Source organism: Pholcus phalangioides, unplaced genomic scaffold (genome assembly GCF_987345545.1).
Source record: "Pholcus phalangioides strain wild (caught in Gottingen) unplaced genomic scaffold, Ppha-v1.0 ptg000022l_1, whole genome shotgun sequence".
Taxonomy (NCBI): Eukaryota; Metazoa; Arthropoda; class Arachnida; order Araneae; family Pholcidae; genus Pholcus; species Pholcus phalangioides.
The window spans coordinates 27,875,127-27,898,136 of NW_028301615.1; the positions used below are offsets into that span (position 1 = coordinate 27,875,127).

Genomic DNA, 23,010 nt, shown 5'->3' on the forward strand with positions numbered 1-23,010 from the left:
ATGATGGGTTGCCATGGCCCACGTGGGCATAATTATCACAAAAAAATGCCTACCCTGGGATGACCCTGAATCATATCTCATATTATCTGACTTTGCTCATGGAAATCCCGCCATTTCACGAACTGGCTTCCCAGAGCCCGAAATTTGAACACCGACCGGGTCAATATTCAACGCAATTGGTCATTTCGTGAACTGGTTAATTTTCAGGCTTTGGCAGCAGACATATGTACGGTTAAGTAGTAGTCGTAAGAAGTGCTGTAGCGTGACAAATTAGACAAATATGGCCAAAGCATCACTTGTAAACAAAGTATACAGTATTTAATAACTTAAGTATAATATTAGCTGATATATACAATATACGCACGCTCATTGGCCAAAAACATTAGGAACACCCCCCCCCCCCACTGAAACTTCGAGTCGTCCGTGCAGCGCGTATGTTGACGTAATAAACCAGATTTGCTGATGAAAAGCCAAAAATTCCCCCTGCTCAAAAGTGGTAGTTAACGTTGCAATTTGCTTGTTCAAAGGGAAAACAAAATATTTTAGTGAATTTGAACGCGGCATGATTGTGGGTGCCAGGAGGGGCTGATGCAGTACCTCAGAAGCCGATAACTTTTTTGGCTGTTCTCGTACAACTGTATCTTAAGCCTTCAAAGAAGGGCAGCTAAGCCAAGAAACTTAGAGCGGACAGCGGAATAGTGGACGGAAATCACTTGTGAACGAAAGAGGTGTCGGGTGACTAACACGGATTGCTATAGCAACAGAAGAGCTACAACGCCACAAATTGCAGCACGATACAACTCAAGATCATCGCAATGCATATCCGTACGCTCTACAAGATGAATCTTAAAATGAACTGGGTTTAATAGCCGGCGACCGACAAGAGTCGGTCGAGTTGATTTCACTGAAAAAAACGTAGAAAATGTCTTTTTTGTGCTAGAGAACACCAAAATTGATGAATGGAAGAAGGTTTTCTGGTCTGACGAATGAATTTCTTCTCCGTGACGTGGATGGCAGGATCCGTGTGTGGAGCAAACAGCACGAAGCCATGGATCCGGCATGCCACATGACTACTGTTAAAACGGATGGTGGCGGAATCACGGTTTGGAGAGTATTTTCCAGGTGTATTCTTTGTCCCTTATTTCCATTGAAAACATCCCTCAATTCCAGTGCCTACCTCCACATTTTTCCTGACCATGTGCACCCATTTACGGCCATATTGATTTCTGATAATGATGGCTATTTCGAGAAGGACAATACACCCTCCCACGGGGCTAGAATTATCTCAGACTGATTTGAGGAGCATGGATCCGAGTTTCAATTGCTTAAATGTCTCCCTCAGTCACCCGATCTCAACCCAATTGAGCATTTGTGGGACGAAGTTGAAAAGTCTATTAAAAACTCCGAAACACCACCTTCTAACCTGAGAGAATTACGAGCCACCATTTCGCTAGCATGGGCTAATATTCCTCCTCAATGTTTTCACCAACTTGTAGAGTCCATGCCTAGAAGAATATATGCTGTCATCAAAGCCAGAGGAGATCCTACACGATATATTGATGGCGAGTAGCAGGGTGTTCCTAACTTGTTGGCCACTGGGGGAATGTGACAATCAATCATACATTCATAAGGTTAAACATCAAAGGCAAGCCCAACAAGAGCGCACAGCCCCTCCGGTTTTATCAATCCCCGACAACTCTCTCCTTTTTCTCAATTTCGGACCAAACACATCCTTGCGCCATCTCTTGCGCCATTACAGCAAAGAGTGCTCAACCTTTCCGAAAGTGCTAGCCACTTCATCCGTTTGTGAACATGTCTCGAGTCCCTCAAGTGATCTGCAAATGTGCCGCAGGCCACGTAAATGATCTAAAACTGCTGTGGGTCACTCAAGTGATCTACACATATGCCGTGGGTCACTCCGAGATGAGGAACTGCACCGTGGGCCACTTGAATGATCCGAAAATGTGTTGCGGCTGCTTAAGTTCTCTGGATCTCTACTGCGAATCACTCAAGTGCTGTGAAACTACATCGGAAGTCATCAAAACGGTCTGTAAATACGCGTCGAGTCACCAAAGTGGTTTGGTGACTCGACGTAGAATCACTCAAGTGATCTGTGAATATATTGTGGGCCACTTAATTTATCTACGAAAGTGTCGCTTCGTTCATTTTTACAAAAATAGTTTTGAAATCAAATCGGGTCACTCCGAGGGCCACATTTGGCGCGTGTGATTTGAGTATGTGTGCGTTAAAATGCCAAGAGTCAAGAATTCAGTCGGCCTCTCTTAAACGGATATCAACGTTTCCAACACATAATTTCCGACTGGGGATTATCGGGGCGTACTGTATCGCCTTTTTTTCTTCTTCTTTGAAAAGTTACGAAGCAATGCCTTTGAGCAGGCATCTTCAACCCGTTGCTCGCGAGCACCACGGTGATCTCTGAAGTACCCAGAGTGCTCGATGCTCTTGTCCGATTTCGTGCCCACGAGCACTTGATAAACGTCCCATTACATTCAAGGATTTAAATCATCCTGATTTCATGCATTCGTATGTTAAACTTGCCGTAAGAGTGCTCTTTTTTTAACCATGGGTATAGGCAGTGTTCGCGACTGGAAAAAGATTGAAGACCTCTGCCTCTTTGAGTATAATAGAAAGAAACATACATTTTTCCCACGTTCATATAAGACTGAGCGGCATAAAAACTTTAATATCATTCGTATACTTTCTATTCCGTTCGGAAACTTCGTGTTTACAAACACAGGAAAAATAACAGATATTAATATTCTGAAAACATAATCATCGATGATTTTAAACCAAGTATAAGATGGTGAATGAAACTCATAGGTTATCATCAAGTCCAAGTATATCAGCCGACACGATGGACTACCGCTTAGATAATATTTTCAATACATTGAACTGCTTTTGAATGTATAATTTTTTTTTTTATATCATTTTTGGCACGTTTCCAAAATGAATCGATAAAGTAATTTCGAGAGCAAGAAGTCAAGCAGAGTGACTTGGACACATAAATCTTACACTGTAAATTTACCCCGCTCTCATTTCCCTCGTATACTATCCCAACAGCGCTATGGTAGACATTCGATGTTACTGTTTTTATTATCCTGCTCCGAAAGATGTCACGTGGAAAGAAAAGAAGGATCTAGTCACATTGGGAAATGTTTCTGCATGAGGTATACTGTATGAGGTGTATAAATGTTTATACTGCCCCCTGTCTGTCTGTCTGATGATATTTTTCCTCAAGCAGCACCATCGACTTCTTTCCGTCTTCAACATTGCATCCAGGATAGCGCATAATGACTAGCCATTAAATAAAATGCTCGAACGATAATGTTTAATACTCGCCCATCAAAAGGCCGTGTGAGGGGCCGAAATGGTAACTCTTCTTTAATGGTATATATATTGGGTTTTATACCTCAGTTCTCCAGATAATCATTTTCTCAAAGTAAATTGATATCGTATGAATTGGAAGATTTTTTTTTTCTAAACAATCATTATTTGCAGTTTATACATGATGGAAACAAAATATTTATACATGCTGCTATATAATCAAATCATTTTCTTAAGTTTTATTGGAACTATATGTATATATACACCTAATGCGGTATGAATTTACAGCGTAGGTACCGCCGTCTATCTGTTTGGCTGTTGAGGAATTCTTATTCAAATAACTTTTAATGATTTGACTATATGCAGCTTGTCTGAGTAATTGCTCTGTGAGAGTTTGTTATTGACTCGATCTCGATGAACCATTGGTTATTACAGAAAATAAATGAAAAGCAAAATCATTGTTGTGCTGTTGTTTTCCAGCACAAGATGTGCCACCTCAACGTATCGTCCCACTCCACGGGTCTTACGTCCATAGGAAGCTCTGATGATTACTGGATATGGTACGATGATTTCCAAGACTGTTTGAACTGTCAGGCTGGTGATTTCAGTGCCTTATAGGAGCCGATGATGCGCTTGAGAAGGATATGAGTGTAGAACGCCTTCTAAAAACAGTAAAAAGTTTTCAGCAGGGTGGTACTGGCTATGATCGTTCCTTGACAAGAGAAACAAGTTTCTCCTTTGACATTAGTTTTATGCAAAAAAATGAGCTTTGAAAACTATAATTTCCAACATCAATTCGCTTTGAACAGTCGAAGCTTTGGTTTTAGATTAACTTTTGCGTTTACTTTATGTATGTATGTTCCAAATTCTCGATCACAGCAAGTTAAAATCACGTGAATCCAATGATTGCATCGTTTCATGTTACTGGAATTCACCTGCAAGTATAAAAGTCAATGAAGATGTAATGTATAATACGCTCATATGCTGAACATTCACCACTGATATCATTCATTTCCCGGAAGAAAAGTATCAGGGTTCAATTTCAGATCAACTGAGAAAGATTTATTTACGATAAATCTCTGTAAAATTATATACTCGCACTTTATATAGTCATCTGCCTTGGTTGAACCTCTGTTAAGATGTCGATTCTCGTTTCTGGTTGGACCCTACCTGAGTGCTTTGACATCTCTCTGAAACGTGAACTCGGGGGTGTGTGTTTGATCAAAGCACATGTCTGTATGCTTGAATCTCAATGAGACGCATGATAGCGCATTCATTTTGCATCAACATCAAAAAACTCCAGGTAATAATTGTAACCCGGTATGTATAAAATTACCAAAGAGCAAAACAATGTGTTTCACCGGGGGTTTCAGAAAGAACTCTGTACCTTTGAGACTCTCCGAGACCGTCAATCCCTTTGGAAAAGAGCGCAAACCATTCCAAGATGGTCTCTCTGGGCGGTCAGCGGTCATGTCTGTCTGTCTGCACCTTTGAGAGATGATGTACCTCAGAAACATTCACAAACAGTGGTAATATATAGGCGTGTTTAATAAGAAGAAAACGGAATTATAAGATACGTAGGATTTCAAAAACTGCTTCAATCAGTAGCTGACAATACAACTTTGTGTGATATCTTTGTACGTGGCAGCACGCACGTTAAAATTTTAACTCGAGGACGCACGTTAGGTGTATCAGACATCTATCTTCGTTTTAGTTATATTATCAAATAATTAAATTGTGTTGTCAGCTCTCCTCAGCTGCTTTGTCACGTTTTAAACTACGATTGAATGTCGGGACCGCTGAGAAATTCTTCATCAATAACTTTACCGTTGTCTTCAAGAATTGCTTATTTTGCCCTACTCTGGCAGAAAGATTGACCGTTTACGCAAACTTGCGTTTTCAAACTCAGATTTCATGGAAAGCTTGTCTAACACTCAACTGTAGTAATCACTCTCAAAATTGCATTCCCATTGTTCCAAACATAGACGATGTGTCTTGAAATCGTCCCAAAATGCATATTCAGCAGTACGCCACGAATTACATACACAACATATACAAGTTGTTTTCTGAACTCCATATATAACCTTAAATGACGAGAAACGACATTATAATGAATTCAACAACGTTTGCTAATGACTCTTGAAAACTCCGGTCTCTCTCTACATACGTAACAACTATTCCAACCAGACAACGTAACGTTTAAAATTTCTCACGTACACACACAACTCAGTGTTTTTTAATCCACTTTCGTCTTCAGAGAGAGAGAGAGAGATAGAGTGAAATTTACATCCCATATATTATACCAGACCACTTTACGAACATGTTGTATTGCAGGATAAACTTCATCAAGACTCGCGGAACAATCCGGAGGAATAATGAGCCATGTCCAGGGAATTTTTGTCGAGTAAAATGGAATCTAATCAGGGAATTGGTTCCGGTATCGACAAAAGTAGGACAGGCCTTTGAGAGTATTCAGTTCTTCTACCTTCATCAGAAAATATCCGAGGCTATAAGACCGAGAGAATAATCGTGAAATGCTAGGGACTGTCTGAAAGAGAGAGATGATCATTTAATATTTTGTGACAGCTAACAAGCCGAATTTTCCCCCGAACGTTCGAAATCTGTCAGACTCGCTATTCAAAGAGCGAGAGAGGAGGCCCCGTTATACGGTTACAGTTTATATCCATGAAATACGCCATCTCTCTACCCGCTTTTCCATTTCTCAGCCCTCCCCCTAAAGGCTTTCTGCCAGTCATTACCAGAGAGAAACCGTTTCTTGAGTTGAATTCCGAAATGGTGAATTATTTTAATCACGTACACCAAGTAATTTTGTTTCTTGTGCTTCTTCTACAAAGCTCTGGTGAGATCTTTTCCGAGGTTTTATTCTATCTCTCTCTTTCTGCCTTTTACAGTTTTCATTTCACGTTTTCGGAGAAAAGTCAAAGTTATTTTGATATATCTTTTCGAGTACCAGAAAGATGAAACCACTCTTCTTCTTCTCCTTCACTGAAGTTCTGTCTCTTACGCGCTCTCTGGAGTATAAGGTTTGAAATACAATCGTAACTTTGCGCTATAAATTTATAGAATATTTCTGTGCGGTGAATCTAGAATTTTCGCCCACAGTAACTGTACGTAAAGAATACAAGCTTCAATTAGTCAGTTGATTGTTTCTCTCATGACGTACAATAGAAACTCAGTAATCCGGACTGATCAGGAACTTATGATCTAGTATTATTTTACCACACAAAAACTGTGGTCATATCGCTATACTGCAATTTACTGCCGTTAACGAATTTGTTTCAAAATCAAGGTGCCATATATCGATGGTCTCCTGAAGGTCGTTTAGGGAAAATATTTTATCTACGTTCTTCCCCTCGGTTCGAAGGAACTTATGGTATATGGATCTAGTATTACTTTACCACACAATAACTCTGGCCATACTGCTATACTGCAGTTTACTGCCGTTAATGAGTTGGTTTCAAAATGAAGGTGCCATATATCGATGGCCTCATGAAAATCGTTTAGGGAAAATATTTTATCTATGTTCTCCCCCCCCCCCGGTTCGAACATGGGACCTGACGGAGCACTTCACGATGGTAGGCGAGCATCTTACTACCTCGCCACTCGGACGCTTATTACGAACCTATTTTATTTTACTTCATGCTTTTGAACGTTTGACCCGAAAGCGCGTTCACGTGGCGTCCAACATAAAAATTCTTATAAGATGGACTCGTCCTCTCACTCCACGTACGTGAGCTTCTTTATTCCTTTGGTAGCGGAGTCTGAATGTTGTCTTTGTATATTTGCTGAAAAAAAAAGGCTTGTCATTCTTGTCTTTAATTATTTTTTGGTAAGAGAAAGGAATCTGTGTCCAGCAACCCGATGCACGTTTTTGAGTAATCCGAAAATATCTCAAAATTTTAGCTCGAAACAGTTACTAGTCCATATCAAGGCAAATAGCGGTAGTTGAATGCCTTTTTGGCTGTTAAAAATAGTGCACACGAAGGAATTTTCGAAAACCACAATAAAGTAAGCTGCGAAGTATTTTTCAGCGGCTATTCACTGTAACATTGGTTATCAGTATACAATGTTACAGTAGAAGTGAGGAGAGCGTAGAATGCCATGTAAACGAAACGAATGAGTTTGAGCTAGTTATTTCCTAAATAAAAAAGACAAATCCACGAATCTAGTAATGTTATACCCAAGGGTACCCGAATTAAATAAACCCTGAATTGTTTGAGCCAGGGCTGACAAATTCCTAAAAATTTACATGGCCGGTCAGGCATGCAGCTTAAAATAATACGTTCCCGAATCAACATTTTACACGCTCAAAAAAAATTATCACTGTATTTAGTTACTTGAAAAAAATTTAGAAAGTAATTAATTAAAAGTCATAAAAATACCGAAAGTGATTTTTATACGAATTTTTTTTACAAAGTGAAAAATTTGAAAGAAATGTTAAATTCAAATTGATTGGGTCACCAATTGTAAATTTTAAATTAGTCAAACCGCTAATAATCTTCCGCTAGCGTTGGAAAAGAACTCACCGAGTTACAATTCACCTTACTTATCGAATCATAGCCGGTACGGGATCAGACATGGACAGACGCAGGAATTGGATAGGGTGGCCCTTATCTGATGCCTTTGGGGGTTGGTTACTGTTGATGAAGTCGGGGGTCTCCCCCCCCCACCCCCCAGCGGTGGGTTGAGACCTATGCGTAGTGGCTCTCCTGGCCTGGATACTGAAACGCTTTTCTCGCATGACTTCTTAACCGCTTATATCCCGTTTGGGGACAGATTGGGAGTCATGTTGGTGGATAGGGTATCGAGACGATTTTACTAAGACGCCCTGACAAATCCTGATAAAAACCAGGACATAACGCGCATTAACTGATAAAAACAGGGACATGAAAAAAAAAAGTTCTTATTAGGTTATTATACAAGATTCGTTGGAAGACTGGCTATTTGTGGAGATGAATCTTGTATTAACAAGTGGAGAGGACATTTCTATATGTAGGTTATTATAGTGTCGAATTTTAAAGCAAAAACGTCACCTATTGGCACTAAAAGCTAGTATCCACACTCACTAGCTCATCCACCCACGCACGCCTTCATGTACATGCTCACTGCTTGTTCATTTGCTCACTCTCTCACTAGCTGTAGTCGATAAATTGTTTGTCGGTGAATTCTTCTCACAATAAATTGCGTGGCTGTGAATTTTCCCAGCGGTAAACTTTCCTTTCGGTAAATTGTTGTCGGTGAATTTTCTGATAGGCTCCTGGGAAAGACGTGCTTGCGGGTGAAAATACCCCTGTGTGAGTAACTTACCCCGGCCCGGGAGTAATACCCTCAATAAAACCTTTGCATTTGAGATTCTCTTAGCAAAAATATTATTATTGAAAAACAGCAAACTTGGGGCGCATCCTAGTTGTCCTAGTTTTTCAGAGGTTTATTGATTTATATACAAGTTGGACATTGCAAATAAAAAAAAATTACGTCAAAAACTTCACTCCTAATAATATTTACCAAAAGTTATAACCAAGAAACCAATTTATAATTTTTTTCTCAAAATAGATAGTGTCCAATAAATTAGTAAATACTTTAAAATTCATGAAAAATAGAGGAAAGATTCTATATTTGAATGCAGTTTTCAAAGAAATTGTTATCATGAAATAAAGGTAATTTTTTTTTTCGGTATACGAAAATTCAGTTCAAATTTTTGTCGATAGAGAGCCCTGCATGAAAACAAATCAGAGTCCTATAAAAGTTTAGGTTGTGTGTACGATTATCTCACCTCTGAATTTCATGTTACCGGGGTTCGAATAAGGTTTTCATTGCGATGTTCACTTCAGTAGAGAAAATATTATTGGTAAAGTTGTTTTTACTCTTTAACAACATGAATCACCGTCTGAAGTTTTACAAACGTTTCAGACACAGAAGAGATTGGAGATAGGTTCAAGTTTAATTACTCCTGATTTGCTTTCGTGCCGCACCCTCTATCGTCAAAATTTCGAACATTTTTTGGCGTACGATTTACGAAATTATGAGACACCCTGTATGTATAGAAAGATTGTGTTTCTTCGAAAAATTGCAATTATCTCAGACACCGTAGAATCGATTATATGATTGTTTCCAATATTTTTGCCGAAGTATGCTTGGATTAAAACAAAAAAACAAAAAAAAAAAAAATCCAAATTTCACTACTATGAATATATATAGAGTGCAATTATTACGGAATAGTTGGGTAATATGGGATATACCCTCAAGGGGTATATCAGGAAGGGGGAATATAAGGAAAAACTACTCACACTTTAATTATAATCACCCTGTATATCTGTTGTTCTGCTGTATTTTATTGTGCTCCACTCATTTTTAGCTAGCGATTCTCCCTCCGGTTAGGTAGAACGCTATATTTTCACAGATGGTTGTACCGGGTAATATGGAATACTACAATGTTTTTCAAGTTGGGCTGGATTTTCTCTTCTAAGTGGAAAGTTTAGAAAGATAGAAGAGGCAAAGGGTCTAGAAAAATACCTTACTAGGGCTTACCTTGACTGAGTTGGGGCAGGATAGGGAGATTGCATTCATTACTTGTGTAAATGGACTATGTACGACATCACTGCATAATCAACAAAAGCAAGCCCTGGAATTTTCATTTTCCATTGTCACAGAATCAATAAATCTTGTTTTTGATCGTACTAAATTTGTCTTCGTTTGAGCCCCTATTCCATATTACCCGAAAAAAAATTGTTTTTTCAATGATTCTTTTCTCTCTTAGACATATTTATTTTTAAATACGATGCACTTGTCAATGCAAAGACAAGAGTCTGAATTTTATAGAAATGAAAGTTTCTATCGTGTTTTAAATTGGAATAATGAGATAATTAAAAGTGGTATTCCATATCACTCGAAAACTTCCTATAAATATTACTTTACTAGCTATAATACCCGGCACTGCCTTGGTTTTCTTGAATTACTTTGGGAGTATTGAAAAAGTATCAAACTATTATAAAGGAATGAACTATTATACATAACACTGAGAGTATCAAAGAAAGTGGCAAACCATTGTAAAGGCATATGCACTCTGAAACGCATTGGTTAGGGAACCACGGTAACCATTCCGAAAGTGATTGTTGAGGCGAAGAAACCAGTGTTGTCCGACGATTTTTTTGCCCACTTCGGCCATTTTCCCAGCTTGGAAGAACTTTTATACTAGTCTATCGTTCAATCCAGGCCCGTATATACCAATGCATTTGGTATATATGCAAAATTTGGCGAAGGTCGATCTAAAATTGTAGATTTTACACACACACAAAAAATCAATTTTATATATATATTATCAAAGGCTAATTTTCCACGCAACCCAAATACCATCTCAAAATACATTGTTACCCTTACATTACATACAAATATTCTGGCATTTAAATTTTCTTAATACATTCATATAAGGATATTATATGCCCCTTAATACCCATCTAATATATTTTGTATTAATTCTGGTTCCTTGAGTTTATCAGCGTATTATATTTGTTCATTTCAGAGTAAAATTCAGCATTCATCTAGAATTTTAAAAGCATAAAAATAACATAATTTAAATTTTAGAGAGAGAGAGAGACTTTAAAACACGAAACACCGCCCTCTTGTTTAAATGTTATCTTACCATTTTTTTTGTTTTTACCTTCTATCAAAATGGCCGTATCTTGAATTATTACGATATTTATTTTGGTATTTTTATTTTTAAACCATCATGATGAAGATTAATGACATGCTCCGATATGAAAATTCGGGACCCAGTGTTCAAACTCCATTTTTAATAATAAGTTGCTATCAGGAGAGATTGGAAGTTATACGAGGCTTGGAAAAAATAAAGAGAAAACGTGAACTAGATTTTGTTCCGTGTTCCTGAATAGAAAAATAATATAAAGTTTCCATTATTTATTTTTTTTTAATTTTTTTTCAAAAAATGAAACATTCAAGGAAAATTTTGATCACTTTTGTGAACTTTATTCTCAAATATATAATATTCATTTCAAATAAAAATATTAATCTTCATTTCTGTGCTTAAATATCACTTATGAGTTTTTTAGTCTGGATAAATGTGCTTCTGGAATATCCTATGAAAATCGGAATTATAGTTATATGAGTTTTTTGAGGAAGTTTGTGAGAAATGTGAGCGTCCCTCGTTTTTTATTTTTTTCCTTGTTGAATGCAAACGGTTAAATTTGGTATTATGCGTCAATCGGTTAATATAAATCGGTTGTCATGCATAATAGCATAATAGCCGAGCATTTTATATAGTTTCATAAATTTCCCTAAATTTACGACTTTTAATAGCAATTATACATTGCACCGGAGAGTCGTTGGCAAATTTGATTGATGTTTCGAAATTTATCACTTTTACTAGCTATTATGCGTAATACCCAAGCGTCGCGCGTTTGTAAACACGATAAATCGTACTACATGATATATTATACATAATAATTCCTACTTGTATTGTATCATTATATCGGGGCACGATCGTAAAATGTGTTATCATTATATCGGGGTACGATAGTAAAATGTGTTATCATTATATCGGGGCACGATCGTAAAATGTGTTATCATTATATCGGGGTACGATCGTAAAATGTGTTATCATTATATCGGGGTACGATAGTAAAATGTGTTATCATTATATCGGGGCACGATCGTAAAATGTGTTATCATTATATCGGAGTACGATCGTAAAATTTGTTATCATTATATCGGGGTACGATCGTAAAATTTGTTATCATTATATCGGGGTCCGACTATATTCATCACACACACACACTAGAATAATTTTGAATTTCTTCCACATTTATGAAATTAACCAATTATCTTATGGTATTCCGCATAATCTCAGATAAAGGTAATAAATTTCAAGTATTTATCATACTTACCAACGGATCTTGGTTATCAATTTTCCAGCATAATATTTATCCAGTTTGCCAACGACGCTTGGGTATTGTGCATATTCTCTGATATCAATGATAAATTCATCAAACTTACCAAACCGGTTAGTAAGTATGCATAATAAACTCTCATTATGCATAATCACGAATCGCCTTGGTAGGTTCGATGAATTTATCTCTCTTACTGGCGATTATGTTTCACACCCAAGCTTCATTGGCATAAATTTAATAAATATTAAATAATAACGCTTTTACTGGTGATTATGCATACACCCAAATGTCGTTTGCAAATTTGATAAATACTGAAAAATATATACATAATGATAATTTGATGAAACGAATCACAAATATACTGGTACAATCGAAAAATTTGTTGATGTTCGTTACATCGAGGACGATTGTAGAATTCCTTAAATACGAGTTTGTTGTTTTGTAGTCTGATTGTATACACGTGTAAAACTTTTAAAATTCGGTAAATCGAAGAATTGTTTAAATGAGAGTTTTATCGCAAAATTCGTTAAAAAAGCGTTTATTATATCGGGGGTTCTATCGTGAAATTTGTTAAATGAAATATCTTTATGTTGTGGCTTGGCGTGGCCGTAAAATGTGTGAAATGAAAGTTCATTATATCAGGGTAAGATCGTAAATACTCATAAATAAGAGTCAGTTATATCAAGGTCTGGTTCTAGACTTTGTCGAATAGGAGTTGTTTCGGGAATGGTCTGAAACTCTTAAATCAGAGTCCTCCATATCTAGTTTAGACTCTGGCTCACAGGTGGTCATCTAATTAAATAAATCTCGTCACGACAATGGGACTGATTCATCGTATTTACCAACAAGAAATGCCGATTATGCATAATAACCGGCAGATGGAACGAATTTAATCCGTTTCATCATGTTTACCAACGGCGCTCTGGTATTATGCATAATCGCCGGTAGAAGCGATAAATATAGGGAAATTTATCAAACTTTTCAAATTGGTCAGTGATGATGCATAACACCGAATTCATCACATTTACCGCGAAATATGCATGAGATGGATAAAGCAGAGGTTCCTAACCTGTAGTGCGCGTACACCTGGGGCAAGGTTGCGAACTTTCAGAGATGTATAAAATTAATTTACGCGTTTCGGGAAAAAATGAGTAAATCGCCGTGGCTTTGGAACAATATTGGGGGTAGGGTAAATCGGTACACAGGCTTATTACGCATTTCTCAGTTTAAACACACACTAGCTGCCTGCTACTGCAAATTTCTAGTAGGACAAAATTTTTCCCGATATACACGTTTTCTAGCCATCCCTTTGAGCATACCTCGTACAAATTTCCATCGGTAACCAAACATTATCATGAATTCTTCAAGCAAGCTTTTTGCCAATTTGTAGGATTACTCAACCCGCTTTCACATTTCACGTTGTGTGCAACCCCGCTACGCATTTAAAGGGGTGCGCAAAGCTCTTGCACATTTGTAAGCATACACAAAGTTTCCGTACATTTTTATAAATACAAAAAGATCTTGCGTATGTCTATTAATATACGAAGTTCTTGCACATTTCTATGAATACGCAAAGTTCTCGCACATTTCTATGGATACGCAAAGTTCTCGCAGATTTCTATTTCAGGGTAAAATGGTTTTCCCGCATTTAACGTTGTTCTTTCATGAATTTTCACCCATTTTTCAGTTCGAATGTCTCATTGAATATTGCACTAAGGAACTTGTAATTTTTTTCTGTTAGCCTCAGGATGTACAGAGCAACAACTTTCTAATTGGAGGTTAGATAACAGGGGGACCGTATAGAAATTTATATTTTTTTTATTGTGTCACACACTATCTTCTCCTGTATCACTCTCAAAACTGAGACAGGGTAATTTTTGAACGCCTTTTGAGCATTTTTTAAATTGCAATCATACCTCTACGACAGAAGATTCACGAGATAAACGCCGCATTAGCACTTACAGGACATTCTGTGTACAGTTTATATGATCCTTAGAATATATCTTCTATGGCACTGGGTTTTTAATTCTCCTGACTGTCAAATACTTAGATATGAAATACAAAATATCAGATATTCTTGAAGTTATTTTTGACATTTTCATGGAATCTCGAAGCAAATTGAATTCCTGACACGCGCAAAAGACAGATAGCATTCACATTGCATAAGGAATATTTTTGAAGAAATAGATTAAAGAGGTATTCACTTCCTCTGACAATATACACGGGAAACATTTCTGAATAATTTACACTTATTAATTTTTTTTCGGTGTTTATTAAATCGTAGACGCTTATGGTGAATGTTATCGTAGATCGAAGCAAAGTAAAAATGTAGCGTAGTGAATATTAAAATAGGGAACATTATATCTTATTCACAGCATTACGTTGATATCAACAGCATAGGTATCTTGCTACAAAATACAAGCACAAATTTTCCCATTCTCTTTGATAATAATTTGTATAACATGAACAACATACTCTTTTCCATTACTTAGTAGTATTATTTCACGGTATAAACGTACGAAAAAAATAATAAATAACAAAAGATTAATCTTTAGCAACTTTATGGAATTATAATATAGCAAATATTCAACCTACATCTCGTTGCCGATTATGTTTATTGTTTCAGATTATGTTATTATTTATCTATTCTGAAACTCCTCAAAAGAAAAAAAAAGACACGGAAAACCGCATCGAAATTTGTGTAATAAATATTTCGGTAGATAAGCACAGCTATAATATATGAATAATACATTTTTCTACAATGAGGCTATGGCTACCAACTTTCTTAAAATTCAATATTTCTTACGACTTGATGTAAATATCTTGATCATTTTATTTACATTCCGTACATAGAAGACAATAAAACAATTAATGATGAAGGCTTTATACATATATATATATATATATATATTAAATGTATGAAAATATATATATATATATTTAAGCGTGTATATCTCGCTTTATAAAACATGAGAGAAATTTGCATTTTCAAAATTAGGGTTAATAAACTGGCGGCCAAAAGTTGAATGCGTTTTGCGGGAGATTCGTATCTGGTCTACAGCTTGCAATGTTATTCACCTGATTTCAAAACATGTTTAATTTTGATAATTTGAAATTTAAATGATGCCTAAATCGGTTCCTTGTATATTTGAATATGCATGACGAATACATGGTCAAAACCTATCCATTGTACCTACTTATGTTCTCAATTTTTTTTTCAGTATTTTGAAAAAAAGTACATATATCAGTGAAAAATGCGGTTATACAGGGTGTATTGCTAACAACTTGGACAGTAATCTACTGGGGAACCGTTGATTCTAAAGGCATGCCTCCAATTAGAAAGAAAAAGTATCCAAATAACGTTTAGACCTCAGAAATGTCATTCATATTATAAGGGAATGTATAGTTACCAAAAAAAAAATAATTCATACGGCCGCCCTGTGCTCAAAAACCACCCAATTAGAAAGTAGTTTTCCTGTCTCTCCTGATGCCAACGAAAAGAAAATGCCACGTTTCCGAGTGGGAATGTTTGCAGAGATATTTGGGTTTAAAAAAAGGTAAGAAAGTTGGGGAGGAATAATATAAATCAGGAAAAAAGACATTTTCCGTTAGTTTATACTGGGTTTTTTTTTTCAACTTTTCTCCGTTTTTAGCATTCAGATATCTCTGGGATTATTGCACTTAGCAACGTGGAATTTCTTCTGTTGGCCTTTAGAGAGACAGGACAACAACTTTCTAATTGGGTTTTGAGCACAGGGTGTGAATATGGAGTGTTGTGTTTTTTTTTTGTTTTTTTGGTAACTATACAATCCTTTTCCAATATGGATGACGTATCTGATTTCCACACCTCTGTCAGCATATTCGCACCCCTTGTGGTAACCAGCTTATACTTCTTATGGAGACAGAGTAGGAGTATGTTTGGTGTTGGTGTTGTGAGGTCCACACGTTATTTGGATACTTTTTCTTCGAATTGGAAGTACGCCTCAAGGATTAACGGTTCGCCAGTAGATTGAGGTGCAAAGCTGTTAGCTATGCACCCTGTATGAGTGCAATACTTGTTTTCTTATTTGGGAAGAGTTGATTCCTTGTCGTTGTCATTTTTGAGCGCTGCTTCAATTTTACGTGTTTAGAGATTCATAAAAACGCACCAAATCGAGGGTATTGTCAATAATTTCAAGGTATATATAGAATTCAACTTTGGTAAGTAATATTTTACCTCTATATAAATAACATTAACATCAAGGCAAACTGTATATTTTTAATTGTATATTTACTTTAATTGTCCGTTGTATAGCCAATTGGAAAATCCACTCTTATTGATTAAATTGCTCTGTTGATGTATTGTTTTAATTTTAATTAAAAATATGCTATCTGGACCCAGTCACACCCACATATGTAAAGAAAAAAGCAACACTATTTAATATGGTTTAACTATAGAGGGTAAGGAGATTAAGTACTTTGCAATAAAAGAACCCTTTCGAATACTTTTTCATCACACACCAGTTCCGGCCATATCGCTATACCATCGTAATTTACTGTCATTAACGAGTTGGGTTGAAAATGAAGGCGCCATCTATTGGTGATCGCCTCAAGCCCAATAGGAAAAACATCTTGTAAAATTTGAAGACAAAAGTAATGTGTTAAGGTTAAGAATGTGTCATTGAATACAGCTGATGTTGAGTTCTGTTAATTACCTGCAACTGTAAGGACCACTGTTCGCCAATATTAACATGGATTCAATTTTACTCCTACAAATTTCGTTGACAGAAGTGAAAATACTCCTTCAAATTTTAGGTGGGGTTTGGAGAAGAGAAATTATTCTTCGAAATTGTGTATTTCCGGATAGCCTTGGGGTTAGGACTGTGCCTCAACTTAAATGTAAAAGCGTTTGTACGACATTTAATGGATTTGAATAATTCAACTTCCCCGGAAGAAATTAATTGAAAATCGTGAAAATTATAATATCCACTAATGTTTTTATGAAAAACCTAACACGAAGAACAATAAAGCATTGTTATTTTTCACCAAACTAATTTTATTCATCGAGCAAAAGTTCATTTTTCCATTAATTCATTCGCTAAATGCATTTCATCTCCGAAATATTTTGCCGCGTTCTTTGCATCCCCCCCCCCCTCCAAGGAAAAAACTAGAAATTTCACTAGAAAAATTCCAAGAATAAAAATTCCAAATAAAACATCCAAAACCATGGGAATAAAGTAATTCAATGATACAGATTAATTTGACATGTTCATTTTTCCAATTAACTCCCATTCGGTAATTTATGCATTTCAATTACGAACGGAAAAATGAATTCATGCAGTTTCATCAAAACACAAAGAAACAATTGCTTCAAAATACTTCAATAATCCCGAAAAAATTAATTTGAAAGAAAAACAAATTACATAACTGGTTTTACTTGTAATTAGACGTCTTATGTATTTAATTAATAGAAAATTTCTCAATTTTACCAAGAAATTCTTTGTTAACATAAAATCTTGTATTAGAATAAAGTATTTATTGAGAAAACTATTGCATATGTAAGATTGGGATTCTTCAATTTGTCATATTTCTATATGTGTCATATTTATTTCTATTGCCGTATTCTTATATATTTAATTTTTTTAGTTTTTATACTGTAAAATTCTGCAATTTATTTTTACAGAATTCTCGTGAGAAAACACTTTTTCCTCTCATGTGTAACGGTATTTTTGTTCCTTCAAGGTAATTTTATAATAACAAATCTCAATGCACAATTTTGTAAGGAAATAATAAAAATCCATATGAAATATATGAGTTTATTCTACATTAAATATTCATAAAACTCTTCACGTAGAATTGGCTAATTTTCAGCTTTTTAAATGTTCATGTTAATACTAAAAAGGTTTTTTTTAGCGTATCTTCTTTTGATTAGTTACTATCATATGCAGGGTGCATAGTAAAGAGAACTTATTCCATTTTACTGGCGAGCTGATGATCCTAGATGCATATTTCCAGTCAGTAATACTCAGATATGTCATTCATGTAGCAAGGCGTTGCATAATTATTAAAATAACAAAAATAACTTTTCATAAAACTCCCGTGTGCCCGAAAACACAATTAGAAAGTTGTTGCTTTGTCTCTCCTAATGCGAACAAAAGAAAACTCTACGTTTCGAAATGCAATATTCCCTTAGATATTTAAACTCGAAAAACGGAAGGGAGTTTAAAAAAAAAAAAGCTTTAAATATATACGAGAAAACAGTTTTACCCGCATTTTTTAAATTCCAATATCTCAATGAATGCATCTGAAAATGTGCAACTTGAAAACCTGGAATTTTTTTAGTTTTCATTAGGAGAGACAGGGCAACAACTTATTATTAGGGTTTTATGGCACTCAGGGACTGTGTAAAAAGTTAATTTTTTTTTTTATTTTAATAACTATACAATCTCTTGCAACATGAATGGCATATCTGAGTACTACACGTTATTTAGAAACTTTTTCTGATAGAAAGTATTATTCTAGGATGAACTGTTCACCAGTAAAATGGCATACGTCGTATTTGCTATGCACCCTGTATATTGAAAGATACCATAATCATAATTTTAATTAAATTTACGGAGCTAATTTTATAAAGGTGAAAATATACAATAACAAATTGACGCACAAAATATTAAAAAAATTGTGGGACAGCATTGTTTGGAAAAAATATATATTATCTAAAGACAAACATACCGATTTTTATATGCTTAAGCTAAAACACACAATGAATAATAATGCAAAAGAAAAAATAATAATAAAAATGAAACTTTAAACTCACACAAGACTGAATTATTCAGAGCTCTCTGATAAGTTGGTTTTAATTTTCAGACGATCGGCATAGAGAAGACGATGTCCCAACAGCAGTTGAGGATAAAATAAATATGTTTAATTTGGCGTTATTCACACTTAGTACTTGGTTAAAATTCGAAATACTCTCTCTATTCATCTGGAAATATTTATCCCGAAAAGTTTTGTAAGTGTTGGGCATTCGAAAAGTATTTGTGTTCCCAAGTTTCACTTCTATGTAGACTACAAAAGCTGCATCATATATCGCGAGGCTTAACTATGAAGTATTCATTTCTCAGTCTAATATCTGACAAGCCAAAACGAATACGCGTTTAAGATGTATTTCTGAGCTGATTATTAAATTGTCTTCCATACATTAAAGTGTTTTAATTGATCTATAACAAACCGAGGAGTAACAACTGAGTAAGGAGTACATATATTTTTAATTATTTTGCAAAAGTAACCTTTCTAGGACGTAGGGTACACAATGTATAATCACGGCAGGATCAATGTTGAATTTTATGAAACTGTATTTACTCTCGTCAAAAATGCCCCAAACCGTTTCCAGCCAATTGAATTTGGTATCGCATTCATTTAGAAGCTTGTTGTATCTACGGTTTTCATGTAAATTTTCGGAAGTCTATTACTTTTAATGTTTAGAATTCGCAAATAGAACTTGAGCAGAAATTTTCTCATTGTGACTGATAACTGGGGTTGACCTTGTTGGACACGGAGGAGAGATAAACGGGAGAATAAATTTTGGCAGGTAAAAATATTTTCTAAATAAGATTGAAAAAAGTCATTTAAATTGTTCAAACTCAACTAAAAGTTTTGATGCACATATCGGGGTCCCATAAGTGAGTATTGATAGAACTAACGAATGAAGGAGTTTCAGAACACCTTTAACTGAACGAATCTTTGTCAAGATCGGAAAGGAGCTCTTGACGGCTGTTGGCTTTTTGCTGAAAATATACTTTTTGTAGTACCAAATGAACCAAAGCTATAAAATTGAACCCTCTAATACATGTGATTTGGCACTACTCCCAGCTTTTTGTTCCTATAGAACCAACGTTCGTGTTTTCTCACGCATCCACCGCGTCTGCAAACCATGGTCTTTGTTTTGCTTATATTAACTGAGAGGCGAAGGTCCAAACAAAAGGTGTTCAAAATATCAATTTTCTTTTGCAAGTTCACGGGGGGAATCCTCAAGTATGGCCCGAACACCGGCTAATGTATATAGGGATGTGCCTTTATGGATATGGAGCGATAGCTGATTTATTCAGTCTGTCAATAACTTCAATAATGTACAATTATTAACCGATACTTCTTTTTTCAATCTTTACTAGAAAGTACAAAACGAAAAAAAAATTCAATTTCATGCTCAGCTAACATTAAGAAAAATCACTTTAGAAAATTTCACTAAAAAACACTGGAAACCTTACAGAAGTGATTATTTTGGTGTTATTTATATGTATCGTATATTGATTATCTTTTAATTAACCTATCACATCACGTTTCTGTCATGTTAGTCCGCATGATTTCCGTTATATTGAAATAGTTATTTACCTGTTTTATTAATTTTTTACTGTTAGTTATTTATTATTTAATGCATAGTATACATACATGTGACGGTAAACGTGATAAATGCGGTTATTATACAGAGTCAACAGTTACTATGCATTCTTACCAAGTATTTTTGTAAGTACGATAAATTTCCCTAAATTATACTCACTTTTACCGCCGATTATGCATAACACTCAAGCGTCGCGTCTTTGGTAAACATGATAAATGAGGGGTTAACAACCATAGTAGACCAAGTCCATTTATCTTTATCATGGATACTAACACCTTAAAGTTTTTGTAAAAGCAGGGTACTAAACAAATGACAGTTTTAACTGAATTTGACACATTTAATTCCTTTACATCACTTGAATTGAACTAATTGTCTATCAAACACACTAAGGTGTTATTATCCATAATAGAGATAAATGGACTTGGTCTACAATGGTTGTGAACCCCTCAAATCATACTACACGATATACTATACAATATAATTCATACTTGTAGTTTATCATTATTAAGAAGTACGATCGTAAAATTTTTTAACAATATATCGGCGCTCAACTATACTCTCAAACATTCCAGACTCAATTGGAATTGTTTTCATGTTTATTTAATTCACCATTACACTAGGGTATTATGCATAACCACAGATAAAAACGATAAATTTCACTATCAAATTTACGAACGACGCTTCATTATTATGCATAATCTCCGACAAAGTGGTAATGTTTTCAGCATTTATCAAATTTATGCTGGGGTATTATTCATATTCACCGGTAAAAGTGATAAATTTATCAAACTGACGATTGGTAAGTATGCATAATGGCCGGTTATCATCATGTACAATAACCGATTTTTTACATTCATCGTAACATATATAAAGCGAATTTTATTGTAATACGTAAGATAAAAAAAATATTTATTTTTGCACTAATTTTCCAATAGATTAGATAAAAAATAGTATAAAAAAGAATAGGATCATTTTTCTAAAAAATATTATTTTTTTTAATGTATTTTCAAACAAGAAAATACTAAAAACCGATAGAAAATTTTCTTATATAGAAAAATATTATTTATTTTCCTCATGAAATTTTTGAATATTAACGAGAAAAACTGACCACGTAATTGCCTAAATGGAAAGTTTATGTCACTTATGTTTTAAGAAAGCAATATCTATATCATCAGAAAAATATTGGTAGAAATATTTCGGAACCAAACTCACCAAGTGCATCCAGAAGAGAACTCCAGCACTGCATGATAAGAACCAGGAAAGCTAGGATTATGCGCCTGCTTTCCATTGTGTGCATTCTCTTGGAATTTCTTATATAGTATCTTCTTAAGTTAATAATTCCTTAGAAGAAATTATCTTTCCCTACGAAATTATAGCATTCAATTTTCAGTCGATGCTTATAAGTTCCATATCTTTCGAACACCGACACGTTTTTGAGCTTGAATTGGATTTCTCCTGCATATCTCGATTCTTTCACTGTAATATCAACAATAATAACTCTAAAATATCCAGTCGATTGTCAGTACGCGGTTATTGCTCAAAATCACATTCCGATAGCATCTAGTGTGATAACTGGGACTTATCCTTTGATACCAAATCTTACAGGTACGAGACGAAGCTCAACCGGATAATTCGTGGTAATTATAATTCATTTTTTGCGTTACGTTCATGATATGATAGTGTGAGCTGAATTGAAGATTTTCCAATTGTTATCACAATCACTTGTTTTATTGTTACTGAATAATCCAAGTCACGTTGGATTTATTCCTTTGTGAAATTAGTCATTCAACTATAGATTCATTCGCTATCACTAATGCCTATGAGATGCCTGTGGATGTGCCGTAACGTCGATTCGTTTTTCGCGGGGATATTGTCCGGCAAACGTTGCCGCTTTGCCATCGTTGGAATTTCGCAAGCCGTTGAAACCGAAACAACGCGACAGCAGTGCGTTTGCCGCTCACTCTCTCTCCGAATCACGTTTGGCTTGATGGTGGACCCAAGTAGAAGAGTCTTTATATCGATCAGACTCTCTCTCCACGAGGTTTCCTTCTAATATGTATACTTTTATTTTTTTTTTTTCTGTTCCTTTTTTTTTTATTCGTTCCTGTTTCTCCCGTTTTGTCAGTCGGGAGAGACAGAGAGAGAGATACAGCAGCACCACCTAACGAGTATTGTTGAACGATCGACGTCACAACTTTTTGGACCAATGACGGGTCTAGAAGCTTTATGTGGCTATCTTGTCTTCGTTTTGTGGGTGGATATTCAAACAAGAGTGTGGGAAATTTGCTTTTCTTGCATAATGACTTCATTTCCACCGCAAATCTGTTCTTTTCTTCTTTTTTTTCATTTTTTATTTTTTTCCTG

General features: G+C 35.4%; 1 protein-coding gene across 2 annotated transcripts in view; it reads right to left on the reverse strand.

Moving 5' to 3' along the window:
* LOC149070130 (carbonic anhydrase-related protein 10-like) overlaps positions 1-22,662 on the reverse strand; it is a 98,909-nt gene extending 76,247 nt beyond the window's left edge. For both annotated transcript variants that reach the window (XM_089249745.1, XM_089249744.1), the window contains exon 1: positions 21,859-22,662. In XM_089249745.1, the coding sequence (XP_089105871.1) occupies positions 21,859-21,943 (85 nt within the window). In that variant the 5' untranslated portion in view covers positions 21,944-22,662. The remainder of the gene's footprint in view (positions 1-21,858) is intronic.
* Between the last annotated feature and the right edge of the window lie 348 nt (positions 22,663-23,010).